General features: G+C 42.6%; 1 protein-coding gene across 1 annotated transcript; it reads left to right on the forward strand.

The window, feature by feature from the left end:
- The first annotated feature begins 1,859 nt into the window (after positions 1 to 1,859).
- LOC139455997 (uncharacterized protein PF3D7_1120000-like) lies at positions 1,860 to 22,360 on the forward strand. Its single transcript, XM_071237517.1, has 19 exons — positions 1,860 to 2,225; positions 7,541 to 7,829; positions 9,486 to 9,511; positions 10,122 to 10,187; positions 10,924 to 10,966; positions 11,392 to 11,426; positions 14,043 to 14,091; positions 14,444 to 14,481; positions 14,681 to 14,729; positions 16,092 to 16,126; positions 16,870 to 16,918; positions 17,052 to 17,086; positions 17,855 to 17,894; positions 18,553 to 18,587; positions 19,657 to 19,705; positions 20,496 to 20,530; positions 20,931 to 20,982; positions 21,305 to 21,339; positions 22,162 to 22,360. Exons 2-19 carry the CDS (start codon positions 7,583 to 7,585, stop codon positions 22,237 to 22,239), a joined length of 996 nt encoding a protein of 331 aa, XP_071093618.1. The 5' UTR covers positions 1,860 to 2,225; positions 7,541 to 7,582; the 3' UTR covers positions 22,240 to 22,360.
- Positions 22,361 to 22,577: the final 217 nt, after the last annotated feature.

A 22,577-nucleotide genomic window follows, 5' to 3' on the forward strand; every position in this document is an offset into this window, starting at 1 on the left:
CTTTATTACAGAGGTCGAAAGGTGCTTGTGAAATGTCAACACAGTACTGTTATTGGTGCCTTGCAGCCAACCTTTGTTATCAGAAAACAAATAAACATATCGTAAATGTCCAAAGTTATAGTTGTTATTTTTTGGCTATATTTTACTTTTTGTCAATATTTTGTTTTCATTCTTGAAGTAGCTTGACTTTGGATTGTTTTCCTCTTTGAAAATTGTCACGCTATTCCATACATCATATACATGATGTACAACTCAAAAGAAGCTTTAAGAACACCCGACTCTTTCATGTAACTGTTGTTAATCTGTCATGTCCTTTAAGTTATATGACGAACTGTTCTTTAACTTCCTTTGAGTAGTGTACATGAACACTACCCGGTGATGTGCTTGACTGCTTTCGGGGACTAGTGGATAGATGGCCTGCTCGGAGAGCTGTCTGCTGTCTGAGTACATTCGTGACCAACTCGTCCCATTCCGGGACAAGCCGAATATCGACTCGTGATCCTCTTGAAGGTTTCCATATTGGCGTCATTCGTGACCAACTCGTCTCTTTCCGGGTAAAGACGAATGCAGACGTGTGCCAGTCTCGAAGGTTTCCGACCGCCTCCGGTGTATAGTTGACCTGTGTCCCGAGGTAGCTCCACACAGACCTGTGTCCCGAGGTAGCTCCACACAGACCTGTGTCCCGAGCTAGCTACACACAGACCTGTGTCCCGAGCTAGCTACACACAGACCTGTGTCCCGAGGTAGCTACACACAGACCTGTGTCCCGATGTAGCTACACACAGACATGTGTCCCGAGGTAGCTACACACAGACCTGTGTCCCGAGCTAGCTACACACAGACTTGTGTCCCGAGGTAGCTACACACAGACATGTGTCCCGAGGTAGCTACACACAGACCTGTGTCCCGAGGTAGCTACACACAGACCTGTGTCCCGAGGTAGCTACACACAGACCTGTGTCCCGAGGTAGCTACACACAGACCTGTGGCCCGAGGTAGCTACACACAGACCTGTGGCCCGAGGTAGCTACACACAGACCTGTGTCCCGAGGTGGCTACACACAGACTTGTGTCCCGAGGTAGCTACACACAGACTTGTGTCCCGAGGTAGCTACACACAGATCTGTGTCCCGAGGTAGCTACACACAGACTTGTGTCCCGAGGTAGCTACACACAGACCTGTGTCCCGAGGTGGCTACACACAGACCTGTGTCCCGAGGTGGCTACACACAGACCTGTGTCCCGAGGTAGCTACATACAGACCTGTGGCCCGAGGTAGCTACACACAGATCTGTGTCCCGAGGTAGCTACACACAGACCTGTGTCCCGAGGTGGCTACACACAGACTTGTGTCCCGAGGTAGCTACACACAGACTTGTGTCCCGAGGTGGCTACACACAGACCTGTGTCCCGAGCTAGCTACACACAGACCTGTGTCGCGAGGTAGCTACATACAGACCTGTGTCCCGAGGTAGCTACACACAGACCTGTGTCCCGAGGTAGCTACACACAGACTTGTGTCCCGAGGTAGCTACACACAGACCTGTGTCCCGAGGTGGCTACACACAGACCTGTGTCCCGAGGTGGCTACACACAGACCTGTGTCCCGAGGTAGCTACACACAGACCTGTGTCCCGAGGTAGCTACACACAGACCTGTGTCCCCTGCTCCGACGTACAGATCAGCGACAGTCCTACTCAGGCGTGACGCATCTCGTGTTCTACATAAAAAGAATCACAATAAGGGCGAATCTATTTCAAACTGCGACCGCTGGATGCTGACAAGGGACGCACCACTGCACAGCGTTATAGCGTGCATGCTACGAGTAGCCCATATATCTTGAGGCGGCGTCCCACCAATAGCGAGAAAAGGTGTCAGGCTGTGTATGTAGTGGGGGACATTGATCTGTTTATATTGCTGGGTAACCTAATGCTAACGCCAGTGTATTCTACTGGGTGAAGGAGGTGTGCCTTCCTGAAATGTACTGTCCAGAGCATGAGAGGGGTGGACACGTGACACTGATAATGTTTTCTATGGATGAAGGTGTGCCTTGCTAAAATGTGCCGCGCAGATCGTTGAAGGCGTGGACAGAGAAACAGTGATAGTGTTATCTACTGGGTGGAGGAGGCGTGCCTTGCTATAATGTGCTGCGTTAGGGGATGGCCAGATTACACAATGACGGTGTTCTTGAGCTTTGCATAGTGATGATGTAACGAAGTCAACAGGTAAGTGTATTTTCCTCCAGGGACTACGTTCTTTTCATTAATGATGCAAAAGGAACACACGTCGGTTTTTTTATGATTGCATCGAACACGGAAGTCACATACGTTCAATAGCAATACAACGTTAGAGTCGCCTGTCAGTATAACTGCATCTAAAACAGACCTCGGTACGTTCAATAGCAATACAATGTTAGAGTCGCGTGTCAGTATAACTGCATCTTAAACAGACCTCGGTACGGTCAATAGCAATACAACGTTAGAGTCGCCGGTCAGTATAACTGCATCTTAAACAGACCTCGGTACGTTCAATAGCAATACAACGTTAGAGTCGCCTGTCAGTATAACTGCATCTAAAACAGACCTCGGTACGTTCAATAGCAATACAATGTTAGAGTCGCGTGTCAGTATAACTGCATCTTAAACAGACCTCGGTACGGTCAATAGCAATACAACGTTAGAGTCGCCGGTCAGTATAACTGCATCTTAAACAGACCTCGGTACGTTCAATAGCAATACAACGTTAGAGTCGCCTGTCAGTATAACTGCATCTTAAACAGACCTCGGTACGGTCAATAGCAATACAACGTTAGAGTCGCCGGTCAGTATAACTGCATCTTAAACAGACCTCGGTACGTTCAATAGCAATACAACGTTAGAGTCGCCTGTCAGTATAACTGCATCTTAAACAGACCTCGGTACGGTCAATAGCAATACAACGTTAGAGTCGCCGGTCAGTATAACTGCATCTTAAACAGACCTCGGTACGTTCAATAGCAATACAACGTTAGAGTCGCCTGTCAGTATAACTGCATCTTAAACAGACCTCGGTACGTTCAATAGCAATACAACGTTAGAGTCGCCGGTCAGTATAACTGCATCTTAAACAGACCTCGGTACGGTCAATAGCAATACAACGTTAGAGTCGCCTGTCAGTATAACTGCATCTTAAACAGACCTCGGTACGTTCAATAGCAATACAACGTTAGAGTCGCCGGTCAGTATAACTGCATCTTAAACAGACCTCGGTACGGTCAATAGCAATACAACGTTAGAGTCGCCTGTCAGTATAACTGCATCTTAAACAGACCTCGGTACGTTCAATAGCAATACAACGTTAGAGTCGCCGGTCAGTATAACTGCATCTTAAACAGACCTCGGTACGGTCAATAGCAATACAACGTTAGAGTCGCCTGTCAGTATAACTGCATCTTAAACAGACCTCGGTACGTTCAATAGCAATACAACGTTAGAGTCGCCGGTCAGTATAACTGCATCTTAAACAGACCTCGGTACGTTCAATAGCAATACAACGTTAGAGTCGCCTGTCAGTATAACTGCATCTTAAACAGACCTCGGTACGTTCAATAGCAATACAACGTTAGAGTCGCCGGTCAGTATAACTGCATCTTAAACAGACCTCGGTACGTTCAATAGCAATACAACGTTAGAGTCGCCGGTCAGTATAACTGCATCTAAAACAGACCTCGGTACGTTCAATAGCAATACAACGTTAGAGTCGCCGGTCAGTATAACTGCATCTTAAACAGACCTCGGTACGTTCAATTGCAATACAACGTTAGAGTCGCCTGTCAGTATAACTGCGTCTTAAACAGACCTCGGTACGCTCAATAGCAATACAACGTTAGAGTCGCCGGTCAGTATAACTGCACCTAATGTTATTCTAAAATCATGTTGATATGGGATACATTTGAGGTAACTATTAATACGACATGCATGAGCGCCTCTCTGTATGTACAGTGATCGACTTTATTCAGAATGCGTTGAAAAGTAAATAAAAACAACGACGCAACGATCAGCTTCAGCCAAATTCAAAGCGTTAGTTACTCTGGCAGGGTCGTATATGTGGACTATGGTTTGACCTAAATTGAAATATCAATACCATCCATTGTATGAGTTAAATAAGGTCATGCTGACCCAGTGTCCTACTAGTTGTTCCACCTGCACTTAACATGACACTGTGTGACCACGGTAAGTCGACTGTGGTTATAGATAATAGCTACGCGATAAATCGCAAAGAACAATGACTGAATCTTGGTTCATTTCACGAGAAAAACATTGTTTCATCGTGACGTCAGTTCTGGAAATTCGAACATGCGCTTGCAACTTGATGACGTCATAGCAACTGATTTACGACAACCATTCCCTGAATTAACAGTTAATTCCACAAGCTAATTACCCCGGAGCCATGACATCTATATGCCATGAAACACTTAATTGCCGTTATTCATAAGATGCTAATTCTATTTGTTAATCCCCATTGTATTGTACAACGACTGTCTGCCATCCTGAACGAGATGTGCAAGTATGTCACTGATGGATTACTGTTGTTTATATTTATGACTTACTAAATGTCAGGTGACCTTGGTTGTATAAGCCTTGGTCCAGAGATGAAAATCAGGGAAGAGAGAGAGACCCTTAGCCTATTTTGGGTTAGGCTGGGTGCTCCGGGGCAGCTAGACAACAACCACTATCACCATGTGCTGACCTGGCATGTGGTGTTTTTTGAATGTATATATCTACCTGTATAAAGTAAAATTGTATGTACCGCAAGCCATCGTCTCCAAGTTGTCATTTCCTACTGAGTACCGTACGCCGACCCCTTGCATATACGAGTAAGCAAATTATTCATTAGCAACGTCACGTGTGTCTGCAACACACGTGCACCTGCGCGTTGTTAACGTCGTAATGCACAATGCTATTTTTGAGGGTAGGGAGTTGTTCTCCTTAGGTGTAGATACGCGGATGAACGCACACAGGTGTTGACTGTTAAAAAAGTTATACATGTCACTATTTTCTGAGATCCTTCATAAATTACGTTTACACTCTTCAAAAAACGAAACGCACAGGGAGTATGTAGTTCATTAAACCTGACTTCTAAAAAAATCCGGTATATAAATTAGATATATGTTATTGGAAAAAGTTGGTAGCCTGATATTCGACAAACGGTGCGTCAAAACGCAGACATTGTCGATTTGCAATGTCTTAAACGGCATTGTTTTCACACTTGTTCAAATTCTTGTCATTGAGGAAAACAGTAAAGCAAAATGCACGGGCAAGTTATGGCATTCGTAACTCGTGGTAGTGGTTATAAAAAGGCAAGCATAAGCCAATAATTTGTTATTCAATTGTAAACATTTTTCAAGTTCATAAATGCCGAGACTCAGCGCTGCCGATCGGAACATCGCCATATGACGTATCCAAAAATGGGAATGGCAGTCTTCTGTTGCACTCCTCTTCAACGTCCACCATAGCACCATTTGTCGCCTTTGTGACCGAGACACACAGTTCAATTCCACTGAAGACCGTCCGAGAACCGGTCGACCAAAAGTTACCACCCCTGCACAGGATCGCTGCATTCGACTGTTCCACCTGCGTCATCGCAATGCCATATCTACGGAGACCATGCCATGTCTTTGAGAGGCATTTAGAAGTTGGAATGCTAGGTAAGGATAAGATTTATGGATGAAAAACTTCTTTATTACAATTACAATTAGGAGCGATGTTTCGGTGTAGGTTAGAATGTTTCGGTGCAGGTTAGAATGTTTCGGTGAAGGTTAGAATGTTTCAGTGTAGGTTAGAATGTTTCAGTGTAGGTGAGAATGTTTCGGTGTAGGTTAGAATGTTTCGGTGAAGGTTAGAATGTTTCGGTGTAGGTTAGAATGTTTCGGTGCAGGTTAGAATGTTTCGGTGTAGGTTAGAATGTTTCGGTGTAGGTTAGAATGTTTCGGTGTAGGTTAGAATGTTTCGGTGTAGGTTAGAATGTTTCAGTGTAGGTTAGAATGTTTCAGTGTAGGTTAGAATGTTTCAGTGTAGGTGAGAATGTTTCGGTGTAGGTTAGAATGTTTCGGTGCAGGTTAGAATGTTTCGGTGCAGGTTAGAATGTTTCGGTGCAGGTTAGAATGTTTCGGTGTAGGTTAGAATGTTTCGGTGTAGGTTAGAATGTTTCGGTGCAGGTTAGAATGTTTCGGTGTAGGTTAGAACCTACACCGAAACATCGCTCATAATTGTAATTGTAATTGTAATAAAGAAGTTTTCCACCCATAAGTCTTATCCTTACGCAATGTTCATTGTTTTGATGTTTGTGAGAATATTCAGGAAACACACGACGTTCAAGAAGCTACACATGATGTTGATATCTCATATAAGAACTAAATGACTCGTGGTCGTTGTTTATCGTACTATAAAACACTGCAGGGAGAATGAACCACTCGGGACAGCTCTCTTCGTGGTTTAGTCTGCGTGCAGGGTTTTCCTCGTGGTTTATTCTCCCTGCGTTTTATTGTTTTATCTTATCACTGAATTACACAATCCACTAACGAAAGAAATGGTGCCTGTGAAATATGCCATTTATTAGTTTCGTGATATCTATAACCTCACACACGTTCATCTTTCATGGTTAACAACTTCTGGTTAACTGCATATTGCGACGTGTCTATGTAGATTCTTACACTACATTCCGGGGTAGATTAGGTGTTCAGCAACCCATGCTTGCCGTAAAAGGCGACTGTGCTTGTAAAAGGCGACTAACGGGATCGGGTGGTAAGGCTAGCTGACTTGGTTGATGCATGTCATCTATCCCAATTGCGTGGACCGATGCTCATGATGTCAATCACTGGATTGTCTGGTCAAGACTCGATTATTTACAGACCGCCGTCATATAGGTGGAATATTGCTGAGTGCGGCGTTAAACAACAAACCAACCAACCAACCAATCTTACTATACCTGTCTATGTAGATTCTTGCACCGTTATTTAGCTGGAGTGACAACAGATAAGTGATGAGAGTATATATGCATGACATGGTGTGATAAGCAGCAGATTAACATTGACAACTGCAATATCTACAATAATAAGGAATGTTAGCACCAGGTGTCTATATCCTACCGATGTTCAAAGGCTTGGCTGGTTTGTTGTTTAACGCCGCACTCAGCAATGTACCAGCTGTATGACGGCGGTCTGTAAATAATCGTGTATGGACCAAACAATCCAGTGATTAATATTATGAGCATCGATCCACGCAATTGGGATCGATGATATGCATTAACAAAGTCAGCGAGCCTTACCACCCGCTCGCCTCTTAAGCCGCCTCTTACAACAAGCATAGTCACCTTTTACAGCAAGCATGGGTATTCTTCCCCAGATCTTCACGGGCACGTTCAAAGGCATATCATGGACGATTTGAGTGTTCTACATAGAACATAGGATAATGTTAGAACCAGTGTTTACTGCCAAAGGCATCTGTCTAACATGTCTATGCGAAGAAACACGCTTTATATTTGATTGCAACTGTTCTTTCAGACATTGGGAGTTCAGATGGGAATTAGTTGACTGGCGATCAACATGAGTCGTCCACCATGGCTCACGGACGCTAGAAAGAATCTTAGGAAGACAGGACTAGACACAGAGGGCAAGGACCAAGATGACATCCCAGGAACATTTCATCAATCTGATGATGTCACAGTTCCTCGCCCTGACAACATGACTGTGGCGGCAACAACAGGGACACACGCCAGAACCGACACCGCCATTGCTGCAGGAGTTGTACATGGTCCGGTTGGTAGCAAGATCACAAATGTCGTTTACAAAGGTAAATAACTGAGACAATGCTTCCTTGTTCACTCTGCCGGCATCACGGTATTCTCAGTGTCAGAACAAGCAGGCCAAACACCTTAACAACGATACGAAACCTCATAATCGTATGTTGCGACATCACAACAATCAGTTGAAAATGTTCACAACTATCGCTGAGTGTTTGGCAGCTAAATGGTTGCAAATGGCAAGGTTTGAGAGTGAAGTTGCACACCCATCACGTCATCCAGCCGTTGCATCATTTGTGTCATACCATATACAACAGATCAAGGCTATTTCATCCCATCCGTCTACTATGAACCCATGAAGCAATAATACCACACCTTCACGTAGTCTGCCCAGCACAGCAGGGTAAACATTACCTACTGAAACATGTAATCTTGCCAACACAGCAGAGTAAACATTACCTACTGAAACATGTAATCTTGCCAACACAGCAGAGTAAACATTACCTACTGAAACATGTAATCTTGCCAACACAGAAGAGTAAACATTACCTACTGAAACATGTAATCTTGCCAACACAGCAGAGTAAACATTACCTACTGAAACATGTGTGACCAACACAGCAGAGTAAACATTACCTACTGAAACATATAATCTTGCCAACACAGCAGAGTAAACATTACCCACTGAAACATATAATCTTGCCAACACAGCAGAGTAAACATTACCTACTGAAACATGTAATCTTTCCAACACAGCAGAGTAAATATTACCTACTGAAACATATAATCTTGCCAACACAGCAGAGTAAACATTACCTACTGAAACATGTAATCTTGCCAACACAGAAGAGTAAACATTACCTACTGAAACATGTAATCTTGCCAACACAGCAGAGTAAACATTACCTACTGAAACATGTAATCTTGCCAACACAGCAGAGTAAACATTACCTACGGAAACATGTGTGACCAACACAGCAGAGTAAACATTACCTACTGAAACATGTAATCTTGCCAACACAGAAGAGTAAACATTACCTACTGAAACATTTAATCTTGCCAACACAGCAGAGTAAACATTACCCACTGAAACATGTGTGACCAACACAGCAGAGTAAACATTACCTACTGAAACATATAATCTTGACAACACAGCAGAGTAAACATTACCTACTGAAACATGTAATCTTGCCAACACAGCAGAGTAAACATTACCTACTGAAACATGTAATCTTGCCAACACAGCAGAGTAAACATTACCTACTGAAACATGTGTGACCAACACAACAGAGTAAACATTACCTACTGAAACATATAATCTTGCCAACACAGCAGAGTAAACATTACCTACTGAAACATGTAATCTTGCCAACACAGCAGAGTAAGTATTACCTACTGAAACATGTAATCTTGCCAACACAGCAGAGTAAACATTACCTACTGAAACATGTGTGACCAACACAGCAGAGTAAACATTACCTACTGAAACATATAATCTTGCCAACACAGCAGAGTAAACATTACCTACTGAAACATGTAATCTTGCCAACACAGCAGAGTAAACATTACCTACTGTCCCCTGTTTCATGCCGGTGACTATTGTTGTACTTCATATTTTGTTTCTTCATGGTATGTTTAATCTTCTCAGGACAATCAAATTCTGTGCAGTAGTCATTCCTTACATCATCACATCCTGTTACTTTCAGACACAGAAGAACCCCTCAAACATAACGTAAGTACAGTCAAATACGTTTATGACGAACACGCTTATATCGAACTGATTGATATTACGAACTTGTTTTATGGTCGCGGCCATTTGCTGTATATATGCTTATAACGAACTACGGTTATCACGAACTAAGAACTTTGAGTTCGTTAAAACCGTAGTTTACTGTATGTCTCTACTATTATCAGGACAATGTGTCTACATTACCACATTTGCATTGCACTTCGGGATGATAGATAGATTTGCTGATTTGTTTTAAAGGGTATAAAAGTTCGCCTCGTTTAATATTTAAAAAAATTAGATTTATCATTATCGATCACACATTCGATGACTGTCTAAGTGTCTAGTACACATTCAGATGACGGAATACATATCAAAACATGAGGATTGGTCCTATCAATATGTTGGTAGATATTTAACTATGTATTCTGTGTATCATTGGCGGAAACAGAGTACACTCTCAGATCAATATGTATTCAGATATTCAGTGTGTCACAATCGTGTGACACATGTCATGTCATGTCAGAAGACCTAATCCGACAATTCACACTGCCCCTTTGAAGCCAACTTTCTGAACATGGCACTTGGATTGCAGTCACGTCATTTCTCTTTACAGCTCAGGAGGTTAGAAAATAAGCTGAGGATTCATCAACGGCAGCTGTGTGGTTTGTATTCTTTAAGTGCAAACATTTTGTTTCTTTTTGTTTGAGAGTGCGTGAGTTGGTTTGAGGACACATCCTATGTAGAATGGTGTATGGTGTAGGTTAATTAGGTTAGCTGAAATAGATATCACTATGCGTGCTACCAGCTGCTGAAGACTTGCCGATAATGACAAAGCTAACTGGGCCTCATATGGAAGATAACAATTTTTTGAAACTTGGATTTCATCTGTATGCTCATGTCAAGACTTTGGTGATTTGAATTGTTTGACGACTCTTTTTTAAACAAAGCCGGAGGACGTTGAACTATTGAAACTTGGCATTGTGATATTTCATGTGAACATTCTTTCCCGATTGTTTGATGGTAAGTTACGTGAGCGCTGTCATCATATACATATGTGTGACTGGTAAACTTCAGTTATTCTCCCAACGTATTTATGAACGTTAAAGTTTCAACATTATATATTTGTATGATATTCCAATAAAAATATATGTGTGGTTTTTTTTGCAGATATGGAATCAAATGTGAGTAGAAGCTTCATGTTTATATGAATTTACAACCATCATTATCAGGTCAAAGAATGTCGACATAATCGTTCTATATCACAGATGTTTACTGCTGGAGCACTGTCTTGTGACAAAGTACATTCAGCCATCCAACACTTAACATTTAACAAAATATTATTTACTGAATACATTACTCTGCATTAGAACGTTATTAGGATACCCTGTATTACAAATGTGTCCCGACCTTTACAGATACAGAAACTGGAGAATGACCTCGAACAGCAACAAGACTCTGGTATGTGGTATGCAGTGTTTTGCTTCGTCGGGAATATAACTTCCATTGATAGAAACCACAATTGCTGTAAAATCTCAGTCTACAGGGGGCATGGGTGACCAAGTCGTCTGAGGCGCCGCGATTCGCTGTACATAGTTGCCAGAAACCTATGATTGTGGGTTCGAATCCCGGTTCGCCCCGATTATGTTTCTAGGTTTGTCAGCACCATACCCGTGCTCGTGGGTTTCACTGAAGTGGTAAACGCCTGAGACCTGCATCACATCGGGCTTTCCTCACACATTAAGCTGACACGCCTTGATATAACTGGAATAATGTTAAACGTGGTGTTAAATCAAACTCACTCACTCCTCCAAACTATTACCAACATATGTCAGTTTATAGTAGAAATATTTCCTTGTGTACACAGTTTGTGAATTTCATTACAGCCACAAGGGACGACGTGCCGAACGCCGAGGAGCAGGTAATGTAGCACCCCTCCTTGTAACTAGAGGCACTCGCACTAGGCACTCACTGCACGTAAGTAGCAATGTATGGATATAATGTATCCATCGACAACTATGCATAGGGTTGAGTGCGCTCTGTTGAAACAGAGACATCCAGAGCATGCCAAGGAAGCGATGTATCAGCGGCTCATGGCTCAGTGAGTGATACGTTATCAGACTGAAAGTATTTGAAAGAAATGTTGGTTTCACGTGTCACAGGTATTTGAATTGTTTCGCATTCTTGTATATTCTTGCAACAAATATAGCAATACGAATTCTATCTATCATCATATGAGTGTCGGGACAAGTCAAATTCATAATTTCACCAAAGTGATTCATATCTACGGGTGACGGAACACACGAAGTGGTTCATACCTACGGTAAGAGAACACACAAAGTGGTTCATATCTACGGGTGAGAGAACACACAAAGTGATTCATATCTACGGGTGACGGAACACACAAAGTGGTTCATGTCTACGGGTGAGAGAACACACAAAGTGGTTCATATCTACGGGTATATATCCTGATAAACCTTGTTTTCTCCACTAATAACCTGGCTCTGTGTATACACAGTGTACTGCTACCTTGTTCCACTGATAACCCGGCCCCGTGTTCCACCACAGTGTGACATGTACACCCGGCTCTCTGTATACACAGTGTGACATGTACACCCGGCTCTGTGTATACACAGTGTGACATGTACACCCGGCTCTGTGTATACACAGTGTGACATGTACACCCGGCTCTGTGTATACACAGTGTGACATGTACACCCGGCTCTGTGTACACACAGCGTGACATGTACACCCGGCTCTGTGTATACACAGTGTGACATGTACACCCGGCTCTGTGTATACACAGTGTGACATGTACACCCGGCTCTGTGTATACACAGTGTGACATGTACACCCGGCTCTGTGTATACACAGTGTGACATGTACACCCGGCTCTGTGTATACACAGTGTGACATGTACACCCGGCTCTGTGTATACACAGTGTGACATGTACACCCGGCTCTGTGTACACACAGCGTGACATGTACACCCGGCTCTGTGTATACACAGTGTGACATGTACACCCGGCTCTGTGTATACACAGTGTGACATGTACACCCGGCTCTGTGTATACACAGTGTGACATGTACACCCGGCTCTTTGTATACACAGTGTGACATGTACACCCGGCTCTGTGTACACACAGTGTGACATGTACACCCGGCTCTGTGTACACACAGTGTGACATGTACACCCGGCTCTGTGTATACACAGTGTGACATGTACACCCGGCTCTGTGTACACACAGTGTGACATGTACACCCGGCTCTGTGTATACACAGTGTGACATGTACACCCGGCTCTGTGTACACACAGCGTGACATGTACACCCGGCTCTGTGTATACACAGTGTGACATGTACACCCGGCTCTGTGTACACACAGTGTGACATGTACACCCGGCTCTGTGTATACACAGTGTGACATGTACACCCGGCTCTGTGTACACACAGTGTGACATGTACACCCGGCTCTGTGTATACACAGTGTGACATGTACACCCGGCTCTGTGTATACACAGTGTGACATGTACACCCGGCTCTGTGTATACACAGTGTGACATGTACACCCGGCTCCGTGTACACACAGTGTGACATGTACACCCGGCTCTGTGTATACACAGTGTGACATGTTCACCCGGCTCTGTGTATACACAGTGTGACATGTACACCCGGCTCTGTGTATACAGTGTGACATGTACACCCGGCTCTGTGTACACACAGTGTGACATGTACACCCGGCTCTGTGTACACACAGTGTGACATGTACACCCGGCTCTGTGTATACAGTGTGACATGTACACCCGGCTCTGTGTATACACAGTGTGACATGTACACCCGGCTCTGTGTATACACAGTATGACATGTACACCCGGCTCTGTGTACACACAGTGTGACATGTACACCCGGCTCTGTGTATACACAGTGTGACATGTACACCCGGCTCTGTGTATACAGTGTGACATGTACACCCGGCTCTGTGTATACACAGTGTGACATGTACACCCGGCTCTGTGTATACAGTGTGACATGTACACCCGGCTCTGTGTATACACAGTGTGACATGTACACCCGGCTCTGTGTATACAGTGTGACATGTACACCCGGCTCTGTGTATACAGTGTGACATGTACACCCGGCTCTGTGTACACACAGTGTGACATGTACACCCGGCTCTGTGTATACAGTGTGACATGTACACCCGGCTCTGTGTATACACAGTGTGACATGTACACCCGGCTCTGTGTATACACAGTGTGACATGTACACCCGGCTCTGTGTATACACAGTGTGACATGTACACCCGGCTCTGTGTACACACAGTGTGACATGTACACCCGGCTCTGTGTATACACAGTGTGACATGTACACCCGGCTCTGTGTATACACAGTGTGACATGTACACCCGGCTCTGTGTATACACAGTGTGACATGTACACCCGGCTCTGCAGAGGCAGACTACGGTATATGTACTTTATTAATCACATGATGGATTCATTAACGCATGTTGCTCACGATGCAAACTGTTTCGTTTCCAGATTTGTCAGCTCGAGGACGAAATTAAGATGCACAAGTCTGAAATAGCAAGTTAGTACTACAATACCTGTTGTTTAATTGTTTTGTTCACATGCAAGGGAATGAAGTAGACAAACAAACGCGAAATAGGTTCATTCAAAACGTCTACTTTTCAACATCTACCTCAAGACCTGTTGAAACACTCACTGAAGGTGCAGTGGGATAGTCGAGTGGTTAAAGCTAAAACTCGGTTCGGTTCCCAACATGGGTCCCATGTGTGAAACCCATTCCAGTTGTCCCACGTGATATTACTGGAATATTGCTAAAAGCGGCGTAAAACCATACTTATTTATTCACTCACTCACTCACTCACTCAGATATGCGTATTTATGGCTAAAGTTTGTTGTACTTCTTCCTCATGCAGGGCTGGAGAACGAGGTATTACCAGACCTAATGGCCAAGGTAAGCACTGAAATCTGTCTAGTGTAAGTACACGATAATATCTACAAACCTAAACAAAAAGCCTGTTAGTATACGTTTTTTAACATGGTTCATAATTGTAATATTTATAGTCCAAGAGGTATGAAGCTGGTACACACAATAATTAGCATTAATTACTTCATGTGGGAAACTGAATACACCATTGCTGACATATCTTCAGAGAGACGAAGTCAAAGAACAGCTGGACAAGCATGAACAAACTTCCCAAGGTAAAGTTGTCCCGTAATCTTCTTTCCACTCAATCCTTTTGTTTATGGCTGACGTTAAATAACGTCCTTTGTACTTCTATTACCATGGTAGAAGTTCAGCTGGGGTTAAACAGATGGCACCAGTTGTCGTTTGTCGGGGTAGAATAGGTCTTCAGCAACCCATACTTGCCGTAACAGGCGACTATGCTTGTCATAAGAGGCGACTAACGGGATCGGGTGGTCAGGCTCCCTCACTTGGTTGATGTATGTCATCGTATTCCAGTTGCGTGGATCGATGCTCATGATGTCAATCACTGGATTGTCTGGTCCAGACTTGATTATTTACAGACCACCGTCATGCAGCTGGAATATTGCTGAGTGCGGCGTTAAACAACAAACAAACAAACAATTATCGCTTAATATCTGGTATCCTGAACTTTACTTTTGCTGATATTAAGTATACCAATCTGGCTGTATGGGGGGAAGGGGGAGGGGAGGGGTAGCCGAGTGGTGAAAGTGTTGGCTCGTCGCGCCAAAGAAATGGGTCCAATTCCGCACAGGGATACAATGTGTAAAGCCCTTTTCTAGGGTCCCCCGCCGTGATATTGCTGGAATATTGCTAAAAGCGGTGTAAAACAATACTCACTCATATCCAGAGTCAGGGCAATACGAGGCAGGCCGCAGCTTCAGTAAAATGTCGTCTTTAAATTACGCCAAATCTCGATGAGGCTGTTTGATAGGACCAGGCATCACTGTGAGGGTACATATCACACACGATGTTGCCCAAAGTCCATAGCACACGGCCACCCCGCGGGTCCACCTCGTGTGTGAGTTGTAAGTCCCAACATGGCCGACTTGCCTAGTAGCTGGTGGTTGTAGAAAGGGTCCAATCAACGCCCTCCAAGCGTCTAAGGGCACTCACGTGACATTGCAGAGGAGTCCGTGTCTGCCAGGTACTTATGTACGTATTGTCTGTAGGTACTTTACACGGTGTATTTACCTACGGGTGGCGTTCCTTGGGCAAGCAAGAAACCTATGACTGTGGGTTCGAATCCCGGTTCGCCCCGATTATGTTTCCAGGTTTGTCAGCACCATTCCCGTTGGTTTCCCCGAAGTGGTAAACGTCGGAGACCTGCATCGCTTCGGGCTTTCCTCCAACATTAAGCTGATACGCCGCGATATAAATGTAGCACTCTTAAAATCGGCGTTAAACCCAATTCACTCACTCACTCACTACCTATTATTGTTCAATTCGGCGGACTGATTTCACACACACTACCGCTACAAGGGCAGATAACTCTGACCTGCGATAGATGTGATGCCTGTTTCTGACACAATAGTTCAAACAGAGAAGCCAGCCTCAATAAGAATCTTTATTTCCAGATAAGATGGACGACATCCCCGTCCTAAAGGAAAAGGTAACTTGTGTTTTGCTTTGCAACTTCGTGGACTTCGTGGACAATAATCTACATCTAAAGCAAATGATGACCTCCTCCGTGGTCTAGTGGTAGAGCATCCGCAGAAGGTTCGGGGTTCGATCCCCGGCCGCGTCATACCAAATGACTTTAAAAGATGGTACTTGTTGTTGGCGCTCGACATCATGGGGGCTGAAACAAGGACTGGTCAGCTCGAAGTCATTATACTGTGTCTGAGTGGGGTATTCATGTTTAACTGCGGGATGGTATCTCAGTGAGCTAGGACTATAAATCGGCATCAGTCCGGACTAAAGCAAGCAGCCACACACTATATTCTTGGACGTGACGTTAAACCCCATTTCACGTCACCTAAAGTAAATGGCACATCTGATTGATATAGAGTCACATCTTATTTGATTATATATCTAGTTACAACTGTTCTTTGCTAGGGAGGGGCGATGGGGTAGCCTAGTGGTCAAAGCGTTTGCTCGTCACGCCGAAGACCTGGGTTCGTTTCCCGACATGGGTACAATGTGTGAAGCCTATTTCTGGTGTCCCCCGTCGTGATATTGCTGGAATATTGCTACAAGCGGCGTAAAATACAACTCACTTACTCTTTGCCGGGGGAATTCCTTCATGCGCCTTGGTCTTTACTGTCTTGAGATGATATGGTTTAGAATCCATTTTCAGTATTCACGATGCAGTAAACGGCTTTATTTACATGCAATGTCTTTGTCAAATTTCAGATGCAGTCCTTGATAAAAGATCTTGAAAAGTATGGCACAGACGTAGCACGTGAGCACATATTCATTTCTTGGTTGTGCATAAATATTTACCTTTAGATACATATGTAAGACCCTATTCAATGATACGTTTCATACATACATTTTCTATTTCATACAGATGTAGTATTTCCTTTAATTTACAGGTGAACGTGAGAAAGTGGCACATCTGTCCAGGCTGGTAGGTATTCATTATATTACAGCAATGTCGACGAAAAGGATTATGAAACAAGTCAAATTACAGGTTGTAATTACAAGAGCTCACGGGGTAAAGCTTATTTGTCAATGCAATCATGGACATTGTCTATCCATAGGTATACATACCACATTACTTAATCAAATGTGTGTGTGTGTGTGTGTGTGTGTGTGTGTGTGTGTGTGTGTTGGGAAAGGTGTCGGAAACATCATTGACAAAAACTTGTCACGATTTCGTTACACACTACACCAACCACATTCCCCTCAAAAACCCATAAGTCGTACATGTCTGCCTTTCCGCGTCAATCACACGTAACACTCATCTTATATCCCCCATCACATCCTTGTCACACACCCGTCATATTCTTGTCATTCACCCGTCACATGCTTGTCACATACCCGTCATATTCTTGTCATTCACCCGTCACATGCTTGTCACACACCGCTCATATTCTTGTCATATACCCGTCATATTCATGTCATACACTCATCATATTCTTGTCATACACCCGTCACACTCTTGTCATACACCTGTCACATTCGTGGCATACACCCGTCATATTCTTTGCATACACCCATGACACTCAAGTGAAAAGACAATCACATTCTTGCCATACACCTCTCACGCTCGTCATATGCCTTTCACACGCTCTTGTCATACCACCGTCACACTGTCGTCATACTGTTATATCCATGTGATGTAACGTCTTCTCTCTTGACATGATAGTACACTGGATTGTTTTCTTATCTGCAGATTGGGAAGTTGGATAAAGACTTCAAGCAAAAAGAATCAGGTTAGTTTTTTTCTGAATGAAATTAAGGTGAGCTGATGTTTAACCGGGTAACGTTGACATATTTGATAATGGAACTGCTGTGACACCATGGTTACGACCAATAGTTTCACAAAATCAACACACGTCTATTGGGTCATTGATCAGTTCAATGATACTATGTCACAGCATTGAAGATGTTGTTATCCATAAATTGTGTCCATTTGCCGTCACCTTAATGCCTATCAAACAAATATATACTATTCATGCAAATATATGTACACTTTTAAATATTTCTTCGTTCAGATAGTGTAAGCTGAACAAGGAACGTATGATACAATAAAGCCGCGTTTTTCTCTGACTTGCAATTAGGTGCTTACATAAAGTAGAACTGCGGGTTTAAGACACGCACGGAGTTGGATGTTAGATTCGTCCTAAATATGATTATTGTTTTGTGAGCCACCATGCTCGTGTGTTTCACCAAAGTGATAAACCTAGCAGAACTGCAACACTTTAGGCTTTTCTCCTTCATTTACCTGGCATGCCATGTTGTAAAGGACATGCTGTTCAAAGCGGGCGTTTATAACCCGATCAAACTCCATGCCTACTTATGAAGAGTTAAATCACCGAAATCATGAAAAAATATACAAAATTTAACCAACCGACGTTGGATTGTCCTCAGATGAAAAGAGGGCCATACAAGAATTGAAGACTCAAGTAAGTATCATATATAATTTCATAGTGTCGTTAATTTGAACAAAGACCAAACACCATACAACGCGCATTGCTTTAGAACATATAACAATAATTAGTTTTGCAAATGGAAGCTTATTTCCACCCCTTACACATACACCCGGGTCCAGTGTAACGGAAAGAGAATTCATCACCTTGTAGTGGGGGCAGAGGTGTGTGTCTTAATTAAATATACGTTAGTTCATCTGTCTGTTTTGGAGGCAGACACAGTAATGACCGTACCCTAACGTTTGCTGACTAATCCGCCCGACACCAAGGCTACATGCCCACTCCATATCTCTGGGGCGTCACCCGGACGATGAATGCGTGCAATAAGTAACGGTTCCGTAACCCTCTGGAGCTTCATGATGCTTTGGAGTCGGATCTTTTCTTTAACAGTTCATCAACATTCCAACTATTGTTCCTCATTCACACACTTACGGTTTACATCGTGTTAATAAGTTTTAACACCTTATCATAGTGTAAAAAGTTTACATCGTGTTTATAAGTTTTAACACCTTATCATAGTGTAAAAAGTTTACATCGTGTTAATTAGTTTTAACACCTTATCATAGTGTAAAAAGTTTACATCGTGTTAATAAGTTTTAACACTTTATCATAGTGTAAAAAGTTTACATCCTGTTAATAAGTTTTAACACCTTATCATAGTGTAAAAAGCCCCATCAAAGTCGAGCTGGCATTTTGATGAATTATATAGTGTAGTCTATTTCTTCATATCAGCTTGTAAGATCAATTACCTATATGTTAACGTACTGATAACACAGCAACTAAGCCAATTGCTGAGTTCAAAATAAACTATTCATGCAAAAGTATGTACATATTCTAAATAATATGTGAAACAATGTTTTTCGTTCAGACACGGTGTTGGTCACCTTCTGAACGGACACTTGATAATATTAACGATAACATAAATAAACATATATAATGCCAATTCAGTGATCACTGATAACGTGTATATAACGTTTATACACCTGTGTACGACACGCCGAGAACGGTCATTGCAGTTACATATGGATATAGTTTCTTGTTACAGGTGGAGACCATTAGAGCCGAACAGGTCAAACAGAGCCTCCATCTGCAAGGTATGTATGACGTAATAAACACACACAAGTCAAACAGAGCCTCCTTCTGCAAGGCATGCATGACGTAATAAACACACACAAGTCAAACAGAGCCTCCATCTGCAAGATATGTATGATGCAATAAACACACACAAGTCAAACAGAGCCCCCATCTGCAAGGTATGTATGATGCAATAAACACACACAATTCAAACAGAGCCCCCATCTGCAAGGTATGTATGGTGTAATAAACACACACAAGTCAAACAGAGCCTCCACCTGCAAGGTATGTATGATGCAATAAACACACACAAGTCAAACAAAGCCTCCACCTGCAAGGTATGTATGATGCAATAATCACACATAAGTCAAACAGAGCCTCCATCTGCAAGGTATGTATGACGTAATAAACACACACAAGTCAAACAGAGCCTCCATCTGCAAGGTATGTATGATGCAATAAACACACACAAGTCAAACAGAGCCTCCACCTGCAAGGTATGTATGATGTAATAAACACACACACGTGACTTACATCAGATTTACACATCAAGTTACTCTAGGGGGCAGACATTAAAGAGAACTGAGAGTTCAGGCCACACAAGGCGGACATGATGTTTGGTTCCGACAATAGCTCGCCCTGAATGATGTTGGTTTGTAAGGACCCGTGTTCGTGGATAACTCGATGAAACCATGTTTACCCGTGAAACGTTATATCGTGTCCTGAAATAATAAAAATGAGTGTAATTATGAAGTGTTATACTTAAATCAGGAAATGATAAATAATCTAACGACTTTTGATTATCTTCAGATGAAATGAAAGACCTGCAAGAATGGAAGAAAGAAGTAAGTGATGTCATGTTTTCTGCTATGTTCATGTCAGTGTACGTCTCGCGTGTTAACCAGGTAGTGTGACGGCAAATGAAGCTTTTTGTAATTATTCAGTCAGCCATGTAGGTGAAAGTAAAGAATGATAAAACCGTTTACAAATTAAAATATGTTTTATCTCTTTGTTGCTGGGTGTTATATGATTATTTTCTTTATAGCAATCGGGGCAGTTAGGATAAATGAGACATTGCGACAATGCTTGTCCTATTTCCATACCTCCAAGATTTGTGATCAGCATATATGTCCAGTGAAGTACGGCATTTAATCATCTGTTTTGCACACTTCATTATGTTAATGCTCATCTTTACACATTAATCCCAATAAAGCATAACTGCATATTTCATACCCTTTATTATAGATGCAGAAACAACATGACGAAAGGTTGAGGGAAGTGCAAGACCGGCTGAGAGGTGAGCTACAAATATGAAGTGAAATAATTCATGACATCAAAATGCATCTTTATCATGTAGTGCCATCTTGATATCATCTCAAATGTCAACCACTTGCAACTCTGCCATCACTTGTTGTTTCGGCAGCTTATGGTTTGTCTGGCACAGTTAGGATTATTCAGAGGTCCCAATCATACAGCTGGAATATTGCTGAATAAGTAACGAACAATTCATACGTATGATGTGCTTTCACAGAAGAAGAAGGCTGTTATACGCTGTGCATTAACAACATGTCCAGTTCAATATTATATCGCATGTGGTAAAACATTTATTCTATTTACAGAAGAAAAAGCGGCAAGGGAGTCAGCAGAAAGAACGGTAAGGACGCCTAAATACACTCAGGCTTTAAGGTATATACTACTGACTTAATAAATAAACGGAAGCAGTCGGGTAAATATTCTTTTTTGTACTGAAGCTATTAGGTAAATACTCCCTTTTCATCGACATTATCAGGTAAATACTCCTTCAGATACGGGATATGTCAGATATGCTGACTCTCATGCGTTTCTTGCTCAAAAGTTATTTGATCATTCAAGGCCTCAGTAAAGCTTCCGCCCCGTGAAGATCTGGGGTAGAATAGGTCTTCATCATCCCATGCTGTAAAAGGCGACTATGTTTGTCGTAAGAGGCGACTAACGGGATCGGGTGGTCAGGCTCGCTGACTTGGTTGATGCATGCCATCGTATCGCAATCGCTTGGTTCGTTACTCATGATGTCAATCACTGGATTGTCTGGTCCAGATTCGATTATTTACAGACCGCCGCCGTATACCTGGAATATTGTTGAGTGCGGCGTTAAACAACAAACACACAGAAACAAACAAACAAAATCAAACAGTAAAGCTTCCGATATTCTAAGTGTGGTAGACATGTGAAGTTTGTCACGTTTGGCTGACGTCTCAACTATACTGTTGTATTTGTACGATCCCTTTCAAGGAATATGTCTATATATGAATATATAGCCAAGGTTGATCATAACAGCAGATTACAAAAGTACGTTACATGATCATACCGAGAACACACCGCGTTTGCCAATTTTGTTTTGAAAGGCAGATTATGATTGGCTATAAAGAATGAACAATGCGATGATATTCTGATATTGAGCCACTTTGAACTATAACCTGAACTTGCGTTGTTTCAGATACAGGAACTAAAGGATCGTCATGCGAGGGATGCGGACAACAGCCAAGGTGTGACAGAACGATGTAGGAAAGGTTGACTTTCAATAACCTTTTTTTAACACGTTGAACACTGAGAGTTAGCTACACATTTAAAGATGATTTATTTCGATCAGTATTAGCAAGTGTATAACATAGAGGTCATACATATACTATCACTGATTGTAGGGGCCCAACATACAATGTAAATTACGTTAAGGTACAAAATAGGATGAAGAAACACTAACAAACTTTCTGATGAAACTAGTCATGTATGTTTACTTTCATCTTATGTTTATACTTATAGCGAGGCATCAGTCTAGATTAGCAACTATGTTACGATGGGACCACGTTGGTGTCATCCACATAGAAAGATTAAGCCAAAACGAGATGAATTCAA

Source organism: Haliotis cracherodii, unplaced genomic scaffold (assembly GCF_022045235.1).
Source record: "Haliotis cracherodii isolate W230 unplaced genomic scaffold, xgHalCrac1.p SCAF_11, whole genome shotgun sequence".
NCBI lineage: Eukaryota > Metazoa > Mollusca > Gastropoda > Lepetellida > Haliotidae > Haliotis > Haliotis cracherodii.

Excerpts from the sequence above, each read along its gene's own strand:
- LOC139455997 (XM_071237517.1), top strand. The coding sequence starts at position 7,583 with ATGAGTCGTCCACCATGGCTCACGGACGCTAGAAAGAATCTTAGGAAG. Across the intron at positions 16,127-16,869 it reads TCCCCGTCCTAAAGGAAAAG|ATGCAGTCCTTGATAAAAGA; the intron begins GTAACTTGTGTT and ends GTCAAATTTCAG. Across the intron at positions 18,588-19,656 it reads TACAAGAATTGAAGACTCAA|GTGGAGACCATTAGAGCCGA; the intron begins GTAAGTATCATA and ends TTCTTGTTACAG.